General features: G+C 34.5%; 1 protein-coding gene and 1 pseudogene across 2 annotated transcripts; both read left to right on the top strand.

Annotated features, from left to right (window-relative positions):
- Positions 1–3,338: 3,338 nt before the first annotated feature.
- Positions 3,339–5,691, top strand: LOC120207850 (S-type anion channel SLAH3-like). 2 transcript variants are annotated; one of them, XM_039207267.1, is made up of 5 exons: positions 3,339–3,473; positions 3,566–4,015; positions 4,096–4,866; positions 4,954–4,985; positions 5,058–5,690. In XM_039207267.1, exons 1-5 carry the CDS (start codon positions 3,354–3,356, stop codon positions 5,305–5,307), a joined length of 1,623 nt encoding a protein of 540 aa, XP_039063198.1. In that variant the 5' UTR covers positions 3,339–3,353; the 3' UTR covers positions 5,308–5,690. The 2 variants fall into 2 exon arrangements, with proteins under 2 accessions (XP_039063198.1, XP_039063197.1); XM_039207266.1 differs by having other exon boundaries at positions 4,096–4,985; positions 5,058–5,691.
- Positions 5,692–10,375: 4,684 nt separating this feature from the next.
- Positions 10,376–19,121, top strand: LOC120207819 (annotated as a pseudogene).
- Positions 19,122–19,507: the final 386 nt, after the last annotated feature.

The following is a 19,507-nucleotide window of genomic DNA, read 5'->3' on the forward strand; positions in this document are numbered from 1 at the left end:
CTATCGGTTGGTGAAACCCAAATTGTCGCAAAACTCTATCGATGGCATGGATCTCAACAATTGCAAAATGGAGCAATGGTATGGCACACCATGTCTTCACTCCTTCAAAGAAAAATGGCGGTAGAAACCGTTGAATCTCTGACGCACAATAAGACAACCAATTAAACTGCCAAAAGTATTATATTAGTATAATTAAAGAATTAATATTACAAATTTCAATGTTAATGAAAAAATTATTAATATTTACCGCATATCTACCGGTGATATCGATCCTTATCTGAATATCTACTTTGATTGCACCCGACAACTTTGTATCGGTTATTCGGTGTCGCCATCTAAACAAAAAAAATAACAACTACATTATTTATTGTCATTTTTAAAATATTTAAATAAATATTTTAAAATATAAAAACTTTAAATATAGGAATTTACCTTGCAACGAGAGAAAACTCCATAAGAGTGGATGTAATAAGCGTAAAAAACGGGAGACGATACCATGCCCATAATTGGAACAAAACTAAACAATCTGCTAAATCCACTTTTATCCCTCTAACCACTATGGTCACCTTGCAAAGTTCAAGATACAAAAAAACTAAAATTGTAGAACCCCAACTATATTGGAGGATTTCATATTGGCGACATATAAGGAAATCCTCCAATACTGGAAGATATTGGGTGTGCACCAAATTGCCCAATTTATCTGGTAGCAATATCCTTCCAATCAACATCATAAGATATGATCGGACTGCATATTTCACCTCTTGCTCCGTTGATTGTCCATCTACTCTAAATTATCATTCCAACCACGTCATCCGTATCCGCATCTCATCAATGGCATCAGTTGGAGTCTCCTTTCACAATAAATTATAAATAAATGCATTTTGCGCATAATTGTTGAAAAACACCAATGACATACCATTAATCTGAACGCCAAGTTGATACGCAACATCTTCCAATGTAATCGTCACTGCACCATAAGGAAAATGAAACATGTGTTTCGGGCCTTCAACACTTTAAAACACGAAGAAACATCGCTGGATATAATCCGGATTGTTGAAGATATATCACAATCTGCTGATGTAGCTCTTCATTCGTCATTCCTCATTGACTAATGCCTTGTTCTTCTTGCTACAATTTAAAAATAAATTAATTAATAAAATTATATAAATAATTATTATTAATACTATATTTTTTTCAAAAGTAAAATTAAATAAAACAAATTAAATTTACCTTGTCAACTCGGTCGACGAAATATGAACATCATCAAGACGTAACATTTCTTCTCTTAAGGCCATTTCAACACAAAATCTTCAGCAAAAAAGTTTTTACTCTCAATAGAATGTTTAATTTCAAGTGAAAAATCAATCCAACTCAAACCTCTATTTATATTATTCTATCCAACGACTAGTTTTTTTTTTCAAATTGAAAATAGCCGTTGGAACTCGTCACACTGGCATGACGAGTTCTGTTGGGTTTAAAAAATGCTCGTTCGCCAACGGTCACCCCAACGGTTGAAAACTTCAAATTTTTGACCTGTTTGAACTCATCACACCAGCGTGGCGAGTTCGATGTTCATTAAAATAATATATTTTTTCGATGTTTCTTAAAATTCTAAAAAAAGTATTTTTTATGGGACTCATCACGCGGGAATGACAAGTCCCTAAAATATATTAAATATATTCTGGCCCATGGAACCACTTCCCACGATCCATTAAAAAATTATATCACAGGAACTCGTATGACAAGTTTCTTATCCACTGTAACATTTGTCGTAGACCCTAAAATAAAAACAAAAATAATCTATTGGACTAAATAATTGGGTATGAGAAAATAATATAAACAATTATTATTATTGCAATTATTATCTTTGTTATTTTAGATTAATACGTGTCTACTAGCTTCTCGGATCCCTTTATTGGCAGCTTACGTGTTTTTTGGTTGTGCATTTTAGAGTAAATTATGTATTTAGTATTTAAAATATTAATTTTTATTCGTTTTAATATTTAAACTTTTATTTTTTTAAAATTATACTTAACATTTAGTTTTTGTTTTATTTTAACACCAGATGTTAAAAACTTAACGCATTTGGTCCGTTTTAGTACCTAAACTTTCAACTTTTTTTCAAAAATTGATGTTAAATTTTGAACAGGTACTAAAATGAAACAAAAACTAAACTTTAGGTATAATTTTGAAAAAAAAATAAAAGTTTAGATATTAAAACATACCAAAACTAATAGTTTAAGTACTAAAAAAGTAATTTACCCTACATTTTATTCCCACACATGTACTGTTTTATTGTGTGTTTTGAAAATATAATTATTTTAGTCAAACCTAATTTTTTATTATTACGAAATCTCGGAAATACAGTTAATGATGATGATGACACCAAGCAATCAAACTCTTGATCCTTAGCTGAACTAACTATCAATTCAACATATTCTAAGTACTAGCTGGAATATAATTCAATATCTCTTGGGTTTTGTCTTTTTCTATCAAAATAGGGTAAACTATACATTTAATACCTAAACTATTACTTTTGCTTCATTTTGGTACTCATTTTTTTCCAAAATCATGCCTAATATTTAGCTTAGGTTTCATTTTGGTACATGTTAAAAATTTAATGGTGACGTACTGATATTAACATGTCACTATAAGGTAATGCCATATCATCATCGAAAACAAATTAAAAAAATGTTACGTCGGAGTACTAAATGAAAACCTAATCTAAATGTTAGGCATAATCTTTTAAAAAATAAAGTTGGAGTATCAAAACTGAACAAAGATAATCATTTGTGTACTAAATGTATAGTTTACCTATCAAGATATCATCAAAGAAAAAAAAATAAAGAAAAATAATGACAAAAATGGAATGAATTTATGGTGCTAATGGCTGCTATTCATCTTCCCTTTAGTGTGAAACTATACATGTTCCTTCACCCTATATCTAGAAAACGTGTGTTGGTTGTGCTTTCTTTATTTATTTGCTCGGACCACTTTTATTTTCTCCCCTAAATCGATCCGAGTTTGAGTAGATGTGTCCGGAAGGTGTGTACTGGCTGTGAATAGATTAATTTTAATAAAAAAAACTTACCTGCTTCATAGAAATGTCTTTGGAGCTTCCTATTTAAACCATTTATTTCTCTTCCACTGTTGTTCACAATTTGTGTAGATCTCCCCAGGCGTTTCTGATATTTTCCCAGAAAATTTGAGGTTAGAATCTGTCGATTTATCTTCCGTTTCAGCCTTATTTCATGCAACTCTTTCTTCATATAACTTGCTGTTAAGCTTATTTAATGTTTACGTAACTGTTGTAAATGCATTATATGGCCGATTTCAGGCTCAGGCAATCGGAGATGGATAACAGAGAGAATCATGTTTCAATAGAGTTGCAGGAATCGGCCTCGGCTGAGCCGGTTCCTGATCTCCTCAAACTTATAACATCGAACGAAGTGGTCGTTTTTGATACCATCATGGTGAGTTACACTTGCACGGTTGCACCTTCTAGTGGATGATCTATGTTTCATGTGTCCTAAATGTTTGGCAAATGTAATCTTTGTTTGGTCAGCCGGAAAGTGAAACATCTGTTCCATCTAATGGTCATCAGAGGAAGTTTTCGATTTCAATCAGCATGCCGTCTTCTCCTACAGGAGCTGCCTCTGCAGGCACCAAGAATGTTTTGGATGTTGAAGACAATGGAAAAGGTTTCAACGATTCGTCTTCGGTCGAGGCTCCAAGCAAACCGAAGCCGAAAGGCGACAAATTTCTGTCTCAGCCAATGCCCAAAGGGTCAGTCTTTGGGGAAGCAGCTCCCAACATTAAGAAGCTCAAGGACAAGAGGTTCAATTCTTTCAAAACATGGTCCGGTAGACTCGAAAGGCAGCTATCGAATCTACGTGGGAGGCAGGAGTCGGAAAGCGAATCGGAAGAAGAGTCCACGCAAAATTTGGGGCGTGAAGCGTTTCCTGTGGACCGATACTTCAATGCACTCGAAGGACCGGAGTTGGAGACCTTAAGAGTACGTTCTTATTTTGATCATCATGTGTTATATTATATACTTGTATTGTTTGATGAATCTGAGACTATTTAATTTGACAGGCTTCTGAGGAAATTGTGCTTCCAGATGACAAAACTTGGCCTTTCCTTCTTAGGTATCCGATCTCTTCATTTGGTATATGTCTAGGAGTTAGCAGCCAAGCTGTTATGTGGAAAACCCTGGCCACTGCTACCTCTACAAAATTTCTTCACATCAGCCTGACTGTAAATCTCATCCTATGGTGGATATCGATCGCTCTCGTAGCCGCCGTGTCTTCCGTCTACCTTACCAAAGTCGTTCTCTACTTAGAAGCCGTTCGTCGCGAGTATTACCATCCGATACGAGTCAACTTCTTCTTTGCTCCTTGGATAGTTCTCCTGTTCTTGGCACTTGGAGTGCCACCTTCAGTTGCCACAACCCTGCCAGTGGCTCTATGGTATGTTCTTATGACGCCGTTCCTCTTTCTAGAGCTTAAAATCTACGGACAATGGATGTTGGGAGATCAACGTAGGCTTTCCAAGGTAGCTAATCCTACAAACCATCTCTCGGTTGTCGGGAACTTTGTCGGGGCACTATTGGGTGCATCAATGGGGCTTAAAGAAGGGCCTATATTCTTCTTTGCAGTCGGGTTGGCTCATTATACAGTCCTTTTTGTAACACTAAACCAAAGACTTCCAACGAATGAAACACTCCCCAAAGATCTCCATCCCGTGTTCTTTCTGTTCGTTGCAGCACCGAGCGTTGCTTCGATGGCATGGGCCAATATCCAAGGATCGTTCGATTACGGATCACGGATCACTTACTTCATCGCCCTGTTTCTCTATTTCTCATTGGTAAGTTGGCCAATTTGTTGGTTTAACTTCACTTATAGGCTGCATTCTTGGTATAAGCTAAACCACTTTGTGTACCATGTTTTGCAGGCGGTTCGGGTTAACTTTTTTAGAGGATTCAAGTAAGTGCAGTACAATCCTTGGCTTGTATAGTTCAGTTCGAATTTCGATTCTGATTTCTGTTCTATTTACAGGTTCTCATTGGCTTGGTGGGCGTACACGTTCCCGATGACCAGTGCAGCGATTGCGTCGATGAGGTATTCGAGTGCAGTCACAAGTGTATTAACTCAGACTCTTTCTGTCATTCTATCTGTCGTTGCTACATTGACTGTTACGGCCCTGCTCGTAACGACTATAGTGCACGCCTTTGTCCTACGAGACCTATTCCCCAACGACATCGCCATTGCCATTAGCGACCGAAAGCCGAAACCGCAAAACAGGTGATTCAATCTTATAAGGCACGGCAGCTCAGACCATGACATTGAAGCTTTCTTGAAATTTACAAATTCTGAGAGCGAGGACATAGAGGCTTCACTTAAAATTCCCACTGCAGAAGCTAATTGAGTGTAGAGATTTCATGCATCTGCTTAGTTTTCAACACTTATCGGGTTATTTTTTTCAGAATCTCGAGCACTCAGACATGCGAGGAACGTCCAATTTTGGAGTTTTGAAGGTTTCCTGTGACCATGTTTGCAGAGAGAAATGAGTATTCGTTAGTTGTAAATTGCAGTGTGTATGATACGATAAATAAGTTTCTTGCGTTATTGTTTGATTTACGGGCTCTGTGAAATCATTATTAACTTTGAGCATTCATGGACACTAGGAATAGTGGTAAATCGAGTTTAAACGAATAAAATTATATTTATGTTCGTTTGTTTATTTTTGAAAATGCTCTTTTTTTTATTTTTGTTCGTCTAAATTTTTAATATAATGTTCATTTTTGTTTGTTTACTTTTAAAAGTATTCATGTTCGATTTGTTTAGTGTTCTTCGATGATCAACACACACCATTGACTCTTCTATTTGGAAGTCAACGAAAAATGGTTAAATTATACCACTAGTCTTGAAGTTTTTTAGGCTTCATAATTTGAGCTCCAAAGTACACATTATATTAATTTAGTACATACTTTCATCAATATTTAAAATGTGAAAAATAAATAAAAGGAAAAGGGGAACCAAGTAAACAGACTTATAAACGAGTCGACAAACGAACTTCTAAATGAGCCAATAAACAAGCTTGTTTGTGAACTTAAACTAATCGAACACACCTCTGTCTATATTCATTGATTTATTAAATGAACATAATTTTTTTGTTCATTTATTCAACTTAATAAACGAACATAAACAAACGTTATACGAATTGTCACAAACAATTTATCAAACAATTTGTTCATTTACACTTCTAACCAAGAAGTACGTTGAAAGTAACGTTATTTGAATTTTTAATTTTTTATGGAGCAAACATGTTCGCCACAAAGGATCCTCTAAATACATCAAATATTTTACGAAAGTCTATTTGTACTTGTTATAATATCGGAACGATGATTATCGACAAACAAATAAATACGATCGAAAAGAAAAAAAATAAAGAACATCATGATTTACGTGGAAACCCAAAAGGAAAAAACCACTGGCAGATGAGAAGAATTTTACTAATATGAATGAAGAAAATACAAGAGGATTTTTGTGAAAGAAAAGAACTTTATTTTTTAACCATGACCCTTAATATCTATTTATAGAAATAAATACTTAATTACAAAGGAAAACTAAATAAAGTAGAAATCTACTTTAATAAAGTTTTCTACTTTTAATAAAACTGTGTTTCTGCTTTCTCAATATTTATACATTAATTAATTTGTGCCACTTTGAATTCGAGACAAACTCTAACAAATCTCCACCTTGACACGAATTCTGAAAGTGCAAAGGTTTTGAGGCAAAACACTCAAATTCGATTTGACACCCAAACTCAACAAAAAAACAATTATTCACTTCAACGAACAAGTTATTCGCCTTTTCGACAACACCCCTCAAAGGGGTAATCTTCAGTAATGGACACCGACCAAATCCAAGCTTTTTCATTTATCAAAAAATTATTCATTTACACCTCTGTCTATAAGTGCCAACTTTTCTCACAAATATTTCACCACGAGCAATATCTTGCACAACACGATCCCAATCATCAATGATAGTTCTATCTTCAAATTCATTATGTTCACGAAATTGTACTCTTTTCTGCTTCAAATAACCATTCTGACCACGATTATTTTGTTCAACAACGTTATTTGACACGGTGAATGAAACACCAACTGTATTATCTAAAACTGTTGAACCCTGTAGAACATAAAACTTTGTAGTCTTTCTCAGCCCTTTCAACACAACAAAAGAGTCCTTGCAAATTTTTATAGCTTCACCTTCACTAGAGAATTTGTACCCTTTTGAATCTAGAGTACGTAACGAAATTAGATTTCTACTCAAATTTGGAACATGTCTCACATTACCAAATGTTTGAACAATCCCATCGAACATCTTAATCTTGATTGTGTCAATATCTACGACTTTACAAGGGACATTATTTCCCAAAATACATCACCTGTAGAAACAATTTCATACGTCGCAAACCAGTCACAATTAAGACTCATATGAAAACTACTACCAGAGTAAAGTATCCACTCATCACTTGTTATAAAGTTGTCGTCAACTACAACTATGAGTTTTTCATCATCGAACTCCTCTACTATACCGACCTCACCATATTTTATAGAGTTATGCTTTTCAACTTCTTTTTTTATTTTATTTTGCAACTTGTAACACTCCGATTTAACATAATATTTCTTTTTACAATAGTGACAAATTTTATCTTGGTTGGAATTTTTTGATCTACCCCTTCCAATATTATCAGAAGAACACTCGCCTTTTCTCCCATTGTCTGAGCTAGTCGAATCATGCATCACGAGACCATCTACCTGGGGCTCGGAACCAAATACAAGATATTTCATCTTGTCAAATGAGTGTAAGCCATTGTACACCTCTTCAAGAATGAGAGTTTCGCGACTGTACAATATTGTGTCTCTAAAAGGTGAGTAGGAAGAGGGAGCAAACATAGGAGGATCAGTCCTAAGTATTCTTAATCATACTTCACTTCTAAAGTCTCAAGTTTCCTTGAATGCGGTCAGGTGCTCTTCAAGAGACGAACATTCAGTCAATTTAAGTGAATAAAGGCGTGCTTTAGGTGCAACTTGTTGGTTAATGATTTCTACATGCAAAGTTGCTTCAATTTCGTCCACAAAGATGCAATTATTTTTTTTCTTTCAACACATCATGTAAAATTGATATGATAAGTGTAAACGAACCTAAGAAAGAGCTTTACAATCCTTACGTTTTTCCTCATTTGTACATTGTGTTATTGGCTTCTCATCAAATCCTTCTATTGTATCGTCGAGATCTAAGTATGCAAGAACATCCCGAATTTTCATCTGTCATAGCGAGAACATGTGTTTCGATCCAACAACGGAATATCATACTTCATTGTTTCCATAATCTTAAACACGAAGCTCTGATATCAGTTTGTTATAATATCAGAATGATAATTATCGACAAACAAATAAACATAATCGAAAAAAGAAAAAAACAAATAACATCAGAATTTACGTGGAAACCCCAAAAGAGAAAAACCACAGAGAGATGAAAAGAATTTTACTACAATGAGATTTTGGTGAAAGAAAAGAACTTGTTCTTAATATCTATTTATAGGGATATATACTTAATTACAAAAGAAAGTTAAATAAAGTAAAAATTTACTTTAATAAAGTTTTTTACTTTCAATCACACTGAATTTCTTACTTTCTCAACATTTATATATTAATTAATTTGTGTCACTTTAAATTCGAGTCAAACTCTAACAGTATTTATATTCAATACATACATATATCCGACAAACGTAATTAAATTCGAGTCACATTAACTCGAATGTACTAAACCAATATCTAATTAGATTTTTGGTTTTTTATTTGTGATGACGTGAATGGTGCTTATCAACTACATTTTTTTAATACAGCTTGTTCTTCTCTATTTGCTTAAACATTGTTTTTTTTTTTTTGGTACAAAGGATATTGAAAAACGCTGCGTTTAGCAGCCTAATGTTTTAGAGTTTTCTCTCCAATCATTTTCTGTAAAAAATTATATATTTATTGTATGATAATTGATAGTCGTTGTCATATTTATACGTCTATTTAGGGAAGTTATACCGTAAAACAAACCTTAATATATGGTTAAAGAAAAACGTTATCGATTTTATTATTAGTTTTTAACAAAATTCGTAAAAAATTACCTAAAATATTATTATTTCTACCGGTTTTATTATTAGGCGTTTTAACGAGTTTGATAATATATTCGGTAAAGCTCTACCTAATACATTATTTTTCTACCGGATATATTACAAAATCCGGTAAAGCGCCCAATAATAACAAAATTAGTATAAATAATAATGTTTTCGGTAATTTTTTTACCGATTTTGTTAAAAAAAAATAATAATAAAACCGGTAACGTCTTTCTTTAACCGTATATTAAGTTGCCGCACGTGAGACTTCCCCATCTATTTAAGGAAAAATACTTTTTATTATTTTAAAATGTTTATAAATTAATATTATTTTAAAATATTTTTTATTTACTGATAATATATACCACGTAAACGTAATTGTTGAAATTCAAGTCTATAACAATATATATATATATATATATATATATATATATATATTATTTAGGTAATTTACACAAATGACCACTATAGCTATAAGGTTGGTGTTAATATGACCATCGTATTTCCAATTTTGATAATATGATCGAATAACTGTTTAAGTGATTTCAATCAAGCCATCTTTCGTTAACATTTAATGAAAGTGCTGACGTGACAGTTAATAAAACTGATATAATTACACATTTAGTCATTTTAACTTACACCTTCACTCGATTTGGTCCTACTTTTAATTTTTAATCAAATCGTGACACATGACATCACTTGATTAGAGGATTTTTTTTATTAATTTTCTAATTAATTTAATAAATTTTAAATCCAATCATAAGCGAAAAATAATTTAAGATTGAAATTATAAATTTATCTTTTCCTTTTAAATTGTGTTTGAGTTTAGGTATCTTAAATAAAATTTTAATTTAATTTTAAATATAATTTCATATACATAATTATTAAAAAAATAAATACGAAAAAATAAGGTAAATTTAAAAATAAAAAAATCTTAAAACAATTATAAATAATCTATTAGGATTATTTTAGTGATTTAAGTATTATTATATTTTCAACTGACTAGGTTTAAGTCCTCACTCATTTATAATATACATAAATTGTTGTAATTGAATCCCAAATATTAGATTTAGCTTATTAGTTAAGGCTTGTTCGGTCTTCGAAAAGGTCATGTGTATGAGTCCAATTTATGTAATCTTTTTTTTCTATCTTTAACTTGAACATGTTATATAATACATGTATTAACTCATTAATAAACATGGAAAGTGACTCAAAGGTAGATGGTCCGAAGGCCACCAATGATATCCAAGTTTGATTTCTCTTGGTATAAACCCTCGTTCAAGAATTAAATTTATTGAATTAAATTAAAATTAAAAATAAATTAGGAGAATATATAAGTTATGAGGATTAAATGTATAATTATATTGATTTTGTTATCTAGTCATATTACCAAAGTTAAAAATATAGTGGTCATAGTCAAATAATAAATGGTAAACTACTTGAATGACTACCTAATTATAAGGTTAGTGTTGATGTGACAATTTTTAAAATTTCATCAGTATGACAACTTAACTATTTAATTGGTTTCAATATAACCACATGACGTTAACATTTAACAGAAGCGTTTGTGGGGCGGTTAACAAAATTGATATAATTACATATTTGAACTTCAATACTTGATCAAATTGATTGAATATATAAGTATTGAGGATGAGGAAATTGCTTGTTGGATGGCCTAGTGACTATGATTTTGGTTGCTGTTGTATATATATATATATAATCAAATAACTTATCATTGGACGGTTGCATATAGAAATTAGCCAAAAATTATTGCTTGTAACTTTTCTTACTATATTTTTTTCTTCAGAGGGAGGATCAATATGAGCAGCTAAGGGGGATTCAGCAAGTAGACGATGCATCAGTAGGTATATGGTCCAAGCCTATTGTTAGACGTAAAACAAAGATTGTTTGCGCAATCGGTCCTTCAACAAACACACGGGAAATGATATGGAAATTGGCTGAGGCTGGAATGAATGTTGCTCGTTTGATTATGTCTCATGGAGACCATGCATCACATCAGAAAGTTATTGATTTAGTCAAGGAATATAATGCACAATCCAAAGTCAACACTATTGCAATCTTGCTTGACACCATGGCAAGTACCCTTAATTTCATTTTCTTTTTACTATGTAAAAGCTGTTGTGCCAGGTTGCTTGAGTTAATGAGTTTGGTGGTGTTGGAGTTAGACATCAGAGGGACATTTCTTTTACAAAATAATTGCCGGGATTGTCATCTTTGACAATGCCTTTATCATAAACCAATATGATTGTGCCAAATTTTTCTTGGATTTTGAATACAAGTTCAGTTATGGTAATGCTAGCACTATATCTTGGAGTAAGACCAGCAAGTATGTACAAGTGACAGTATGTTAGTATCTGGTTTGGAGACTTAATGAGAGAGGATGTAATATACATACATGTATGCGCATATAGTTTTTGTCTACATTCATCCATTTCACTTGTGAGGTTATGAGCCCTTAATTTATTGGACATGGTGTTGTGGGCAACAATAATATTACTGATAGTGCGTAATTTTCTTCCAATAATTCTATCATTTCATTTATTGTGTTCTTATAAGTACTTGGTTTTGTTTATTAGGGTCCTGAGGTTAGGAGTGGCGGCTTGCCCCAACCAATTACATTAACAACTGGGCAGGAATTTACTTTTACAATTAGGAGAGGAGTTGGGACAACTGATTGTGTCGGTGTCAACTATGATGATTTTGTTAATGATGTAGAAGTTGGTGACATGCTTCTTGTTGATGGTATGCTTCCTTGAACTTCAACAGACTGCAAAACTATGCTTGTTTGTTAATTTTTATTGTTTTATATGTTTGTTAATCACGGTCCTCCATCCCAACACCAGCAGCCAGCATGCATGTTTTCATACCAAACTTTTCAAGCAAAATGACGCTTCGTTCTAGAGTTATTACTCAGCATTGCCCTTTAATCTGAAATTTTGATATGCTTTTAGTGTTGTGATTCAGTTATCGAGAGTAAGACTGCAAGTATGTAATCTGACATATAGGAGAACATTTTCTGATGGAAGAATTTAATGATCTAGAAATCAACTAAAAGGATTTTACCTTGTCTACCATGCTCTTGGTTATTTAGCTATGGGTTTGCTGATGCTGTTGGCAGGATTGTCTTCTGCTGTTCTGCCTAAACATAAACATCAGAAGTGAACAAGATTGTTTGGTTATAATACAAACGAATGCACTCTTTGCCTTTTCAGGTCTTTCTCTTAATAAAAAATGAAACCTTTAGCATTATAGAGAAATTATGTTGATCTATTGACTTAGCTTAGCTGGTTCAGAGCAAAAGTACCTTGTAGAATTATCTTTACGTTTCAAGGCTAATGTGCATCCTCCCATTATCAAACAAGAGTTTCCTGTGCTAAATAGTCTGAACTAGATTGTGAAAAGAAAAAACTAGAAAATTCTCAGCCTGACTTTTTGTCATTTTGTTGATTACATGTTCCTCTGATTACTGATTCATGATGTAGGTGGTATGATTTCATTGCTAGTGAAGTCTAAGACCAAAGATTCAGTGAAGTGTAAAGTAGTTGATGGTGGTGAGCCTATGTCTCGGCGGCATTTAAATGTCAGATGAAAAAGTGCTACACTGCCTTCTATTACAGGTTGGTCCTCAAATTTTAGTTGTAATTTCTGTTACTTTGTAGATTTTCCACTTTCCCCTTCTTCTCTCTTTTCTCCCACTCTTTCTATATAGGGTTGAGAATGAGAGATGGGTTATTCATTTCAGTTGGTTTATTGCAGAAAAGGACTGGGATGACATAAAATTTGGAGTAGACAATAAAGTTGACCTTTATGTCGTTTCCTTTGTTAAAGATGCTGAAGTGGTCCATGAGTTGAAGAATTATTTGCAGAGTAAATTTTTTATATTCTTCTTTAATGAAGTAATAACTGTCTTTGGTATATGCTTTAAATTCTCTTATGCTAATGTCTTTTCTCCTTTGCTTTTGGCAGTTTGTGATGCAGATATTCATGTTATTGTTAAAATTGAAAGTGCGAATTCTATTCCAAATTTGCATTCAATTATAACAGCATCTGATGGGGTGAGTGATCACTTAATTTTTTTCTGTTGAGTCCTTAACGCAGTTAAATTTTAGGTTTATATTTTATGCATATGAAGGTGTGAATAGTTTTCTGGCCATTTCTTACATTCAGCTGTGTCTTTGTTGAGGACAAATATTTTCAATTTTTTGGGAAAATTGGTGCTAAAGTGTTGAAGAGGCTTTTTTTTTTCAATATTAAGCACCATCTGTGATTGTGATGTTAGAAAATAATTCTTTAACACTTTATAAATGTTGTTGCAATTTGTTATTTCTCAGAATTTACCAGTATGTATTGGGGGAGATTTCAATGCGTATATTGATGCGGAAGAAAAGCAAGGGAAATCACAAATTGGAATTCAATCGATATCCTTAGATCATTTGTGCAGCAAGCTAATCTCATTGATTTGCCTTTGTCAAGAGGTACTTTCACGTGGTGCAACAATAAAGAATCTTCAACTTGGGTGAGACTAGACCGGTTCCTAATTTGTGCCAGATTTCTTAATAGTTTTCCTAATGTTACGCAAAGTCTTCTTCCGAAATCAATTTCAGATCACAATCCAGTTTTGTTGGAGGATGTTTCTATTAATTGGGGGCCTAAACCCTTTAGGTTTTTTAATTTCCTTTTAGAAGAACATGGATTTGATGAATTGGTTGAAGAATCACTGGCATTAGAGAAAAAGAAGAAGAATAGATGGGGAATTTTCAGGTTGTTACAGGCTGCAAAAAATAAGATCAAAAACTGGCCTGGAAGCTGTCACAGAGGGCTGGCATAATCCATCTCGCAGTTGGAATTAAAAATCAATGTTTTGGACAGAAAATCTTAAGGTGGAAATTTGTCTTCAGGGGAGTGGAATCAGCCGATTGTTTTTAAAAAAGAGCTATTGAGGCTGTTGAGAATCGAGGAGAGGATCTGGTTTCATAAATCCAGAACCAGATGGATTAAAGATGGAGATAGAAATACAAGATTCTTCCACCTTAGTGCTTTGAGGAGAAACAAAATCAACTCCATTCATTCATTGAAGTCTGATGGGGGATTTATTTCAAATCTAGAACATATTAAAGCAACTGTTTTCAATTTTTTTCAAGAATGCATATAATGTAAAATCAACTCTGGAAGTTGCAGGCTTTAATTTTTATTTTAAACAATTAACAGCAGTTCAAAGAGAATGTCTTGAAGCAGATTTTTCGGAGCAAGAAGTTTGGCGAGCAATTGCTTCCTCTGAAAGCTCTAAAGCTCCTGGCCCGAATGGTTTTACCATGGGCTTCTATAAGAAGTACTGGTTGAATTTGAAGGATTAGATCATGGAGTTTTTTTTCTGATTTTTACAAAGGAAATGAATGGGTTCATGGGGTAAACCATGCATTTATTACCTTAATTCCTAAAAAAGGTAATCCAGAGAGTATTGAAGGCTACAAACCTATCAGCCTTATGGGAAGCCTATATAAAGATTCTTTCGAAAGTTCTGCCTAAGAGACTTTCTTCATGTATTAATGATATTATAAGCCCATCTCAGTTTGCGTTTATTCCGGGGAGACAATTGTTGGATTGTGCATGTTTAGCAAATGAAGGCATTGATTTTTGGAGGAAATAAGGGCTCAGAGGAGTTGTTTTTAAAGTCGATTTCTGCAGAGCATATGAAACAGTTGACTGGCAGATTCTTCTAAGGCTTTTGGAAGTCATGGGCTTCGGTGAAAGGTGGTGTTCTTGGATTTCACAGTGTATTTCCACTGCTTCAATTTCAGTTTTAGTCAATGGGTCGCCTACAGAGGAGTTCCCAATTGCTAAAGGCTTGAGGCAAGGATGTAGCCTTTCTCTTCTTCTGTTTAACGTGGTTGGTGAATTACTTCATATGATGTTATCAAAAGCTGTGGAAATTGGCCTATTTCAAGGGTTTTCGTTTGGCAAAAACCAAAACAACTTCACTTTGTCTTATCTTCAGTTCGCAGACGACACCATTATTTTTTGTGGAACTTCTATTACTCAGATAAAGAATGCGAGGCAAGTTTTGAGGATTTATAGCTTAATGAAGGGACTTCATCTTAATTTAGCTGAAAGCAGACTTTTTGGCATTAATGTGGAGGACGATATCATGGAAGATTGGGCTTCGGCTATTAGATGTTCTAGGGGAAAAAATAATTTGTGAGAAATTGTGGGAGCCAGTTCTTGATAACTTCCACAAGAAACTAGCGGGGTGGAAAGCTTCCTCCTTGTCATTGGCAGGTAGATTGGTAGTCGGTTTTGTCATCTTTACCTGTCTTCTTTCTATCTTTATTCAAGATGCCTTCTACTATATGCAAGAAGTTAAATTCTTTGATGGCGACTTTGATGACGGCTTTTTTATGGGGTGATGGGGTTGAGAAGAAGAAAATGCACTGGGTAAGTTGGGATAAGATTTGCAATCCTTTGAGTTGTGGAGGTCTGGGAGTTGTCGGCTTGAATTATTCTAATCAAGCCTTGTTGGGAAAGTGGGTATGGAAGTTCACTAATGAGAAGAATTCCATGTGGAAGAGTTTCATATGTACCAAACATGATGTTAGTTGTAATTCCATGGATATTACCAAGGTCCTCTCCCATAAGGACTCTTGAATTTGGAGGGGAATTGTTAATAACTTCACCAAAGATGATTTTGTTAGAGGTTGCCTTAGAGCCCATGCGAAGTTACAAGTAGGGAATGGAAAATCGGTCTCCTTTTGGAATGATACTTGGTAAGGGGATTTTCCTTTGAAAATCATTTTCCCTAGGATTTTTGCTCTTTCTCCAATTCAACGGGGCAAGGTTGTTGATTTTGGGAGCTTTGATTCGAATGGATGGGAGTGGAATATTAAAACGATGATGAAACTCTGTGACTGGGAAGTGGTTCAGTTGATGGAGCTTTTCGATAGACTCAAAGACATTAAATTAACCGAATCTTTGGAGGACTGTTTGTTATGGGAGAGGAGTTGTTTTCGGTTAAAGATTGTAGGAAGTCTTTTTCCTATTCTAATGAAGATTCATTTATGTGGAACAAATATGTTTGGATAGGTTTAGTTCCTCCTAGAGTTGAGGTTTCCTATGGCAAGTTTCCCATAAATAAGTATCAGTGAGAGTGGAATTGAAGAAACGGAGGGGGGTTCCCTTAGGGGATGATATTCTATGCCCTCTCTGCAACAAATGTGAAGAATATGTTCAACATATTTTTATTTCATGTCAAGTTTGGTGGGAATTGTGAAACAAAATTATCTGCTTTTTGGGTATTTCGTTAGTTTTACCTTCTGATCCTCTCTCCCTTCTAAGTTCTTGGATAGATTTGTTGCATTATTCTGCCATGTGGAAGTTCATTCCAGTGGCAGTCCTTTGGTCTTTATGGAAATTTAGAAATGAAATCATCTTTGATGGTGGAAAGTTGGACAGATTCACTCTGCTTTTCATGGTTAGGCTCAGGTTAGCAAAATGGTTCCTAGCAAAGTATCCTAATCGCACTATTCAGCTGGATTCGTTAATTGGTGATCCTTCATTCGCGAACAATTTTTTTGTTATTAATGATTTGAATAGGCCAGTGGTTTGTTGGAGTCCTCCTCCAGCAGATTTTTATAAAATTAATGTGGATGGAGTTGTTTGTACTGTTGGGAGAATTGCTAGAATTGGAGGTATTCTCAGAGACTGGAATCGGACAAAGCTAATGTCTTTCTCAGAAAATGTTGGTCCTACTCCTATCATCTTAGTAGAGTTGAAAGCCATCAAGAAAGGAATAGACATCTTTGTCTCTTCAGAATGGGCATCGAAGGAAAGACTAATTGTGGAATCTGATTGTAAACTAGCAGTGGAATGGTTGAAAGATCAAGCCATTGTCCCTACTTTTCTTACTAATCTAGTTAAGGAGATAGCATCTACAATTTTTGTGTACGATATTTTTGTGAGGTGGATTTCGAGGTGCTATAATTACGAGGTTGATAAGCTAGCAAAGGATGGGATTGGGTGATGGTAATTGTTGTTTCAGCAAGTTGGGGTGTTCAACAATTAGGATTTTTAGCAGTGTGTTTAAGTTTTATGTATCTAGCAGGAATGTTTTTAAGTCTTATGTAATTCATTTGCAATCAATAAAGTCTGACAATCTTTTCCTCCTTCCGCTAGTTGGTTCTTACCTTACGGGAAAATACCTTTAAGAGGGAGGTTTTTAATAAGGCCATTTATTCCTATCCAAAAAAAAATTTAGGCAATGGTTGCTAGAGGAGATCTTGGTGCAGAGCTTCCTATCGAGGAGGTTCCTCTTTTGCAAGTTGGTTTAGTTTTTGATTGAACATTAAAAGATAATTCATCAAACATACTTTCTTTACAGTAAAGAAATGAAATTTATTTATTTAGCCACTCAGAATTCTAGTCGGTGTTAAATGTAGGAAGAGATAAATAGAACATGTCGAAGCATGGGGAAAGCTGTTATCGTGGCAACCAATATGCTTGAAAGTATGATTGTTCATCCAACACCAACCAGAGCAGAGGTATCTGACATTGCCATTGCTGTTCGTGAGGGTGCTGATGCTGTCATGCTTTCTGGAGAAACAGCTCATGGAAAGTAAGTTAAGTTTTTACATGGGATTCTAGAAATTTTATTTTACATATGGATATTTTTGGATCCTGGTTGAAGTGAAGAAGAATTTGGGCATTATTTGTACCTAAAATCAACTTATCAAAACTCTTTGGGACATAAAACTAGAATGTCATATGTGCTACCTTCCTTATTCTTTGCTCTCGACTGGGTAATTGTATGAACAGTGCAAATTACTCTACCTAAGAGCACTTTAGTAAACAGGTTTCACTTTCTTGCAGGTTCCCCTTGAAAGCTGTTAAAGTGATGCATACAGTTGCACTACGAACTGAAGCAACCATAACTGGTGGTGAAATGCCACCTAATCTTGGTCAAGCTTTCAAGGTCATTTAACATATTATATGGACTTTCCAGTTTCCATGTGCTCTATGCCTTTTTTCCCTCTGTTTCTAATGCTGTATTTTTCTTTGTTACCGATCAATTCTGACTGCGGTTACCTTTTCTATGTAGAACCATATGAGTAAGATGTTTGCATATCACGCAACAATGATGTCAAATACTCTTGGTATCTCCACTGTTGTCTTCACTATAACTGGTTTCATGGCCATATTACTTGGCCATTATTGTCCTTCTGGAACTATCTTTGCCTTCTCAAATGAGTGAGTTTGACCTATTCCTGAATCTCGAAATGGTTACTGTATAGTTCCCGAATCTCAGTTCTTTCTCCACCGTCTGTCTCATTCGTCTTCTGCTATGGCATGATAATGGTCTACCCTATTTGAGGCCGACTTTATATTAATTCAGAAGTGCAACATTTCGCCAGTATTGTAATATCGATGTGAGGATTCAACCATTACTGGACTTTATGATCTTGAAAGTTTGACGATGACTTTATTGGTCATGCAGGAAAAGGGTACACCAACGATTAGCCTTATATCAAGGAGTGTGTCCCATATACATGGAGTTCTCAAATGACGCTGAACACATTTAAGAATGCTTTAGCTTTGTTGCAGGTAAGGTTTTACCTGAGTATTCATCACGAAAGTTCCCTTTAACTGGCTAGTAACTAGAGATTTAGTTGTTCATGAACGAAAATATCCCGAGTCCTAAACTTCAGTATTCTTTGGAGTTCGGTTCATTTGATTATGCTGTTTTATTGCATAAAGGCTGATTTTTGATATGGCGTGATGAACTCGATGGTTGATGTACAGATGTACAGAAGCAAGGAATGGTGAAGGAAGGAGAAGAGGTGGCTCTCGTTCAGAGTGGCAGGCAACCCATCTGGCGATTCCGGTCCACTCACAATATCCAGGTCCGCAAAGTGTAGCGGCTTTCGAAGAGTGAGTCCATTTAACCGAGTTATATTCTTCATGCTATTTCTAGTCCCAAATGGTCAGAGAGAAGAGTATATTCATAGGATCTATGCCTGTATGTCTTATTTCGTGTTCTCTTGGTATGCTAATATTGTCTGAGTATGGAATACGAGGTATTTAGGTAGGCAGGCCAATATGCTTGAGGATATGCCTTCAGGGTTTAAACTACTGTACTTTGTACCTTTTTTTTAAATAAGTTCTTGTTCTATGAATCTTGTTCATGATAGCCATGGATTTTAATTGAACTAAACTGTCTTTCTATTTTTTTTTTAATTTACTCGTCATTTTATGCTGATGATGTGGATGTTATATAGGGATGGTCAAAATATTCGAATCCGACGGGATCCGACCCGATCCT

Source organism: Hibiscus syriacus, unplaced genomic scaffold (genome assembly GCF_006381635.1).
Source record: "Hibiscus syriacus cultivar Baekdansim isolate YM2019G1 unplaced genomic scaffold, ASM638163v2 tig00015426_pilon, whole genome shotgun sequence".
NCBI lineage: Eukaryota > Viridiplantae > Streptophyta > Magnoliopsida > Malvales > Malvaceae > Hibiscus > Hibiscus syriacus.

What these genes read in the sequence shown, in the direction of transcription:
- LOC120207850 (XM_039207266.1), top strand. Translation starts at nt 3,354, where the DNA reads ATGGATAACAGAGAGAATCATGTTTCAATAGAGTTGCAGGAATCGGCC. An exon ending in TCGTTTTTGATACCATCATG is followed by an intron (nt 3,474 to 3,565) that starts GTGAGTTACACT and finishes TTGTTTGGTCAG; the next exon opens with CCGGAAAGTGAAACATCTGT. An exon ending in AACTTTTTTAGAGGATTCAA is followed by an intron (nt 4,986 to 5,057) that starts GTAAGTGCAGTA and finishes TTCTATTTACAG; the next exon opens with GTTCTCATTGGCTTGGTGGG.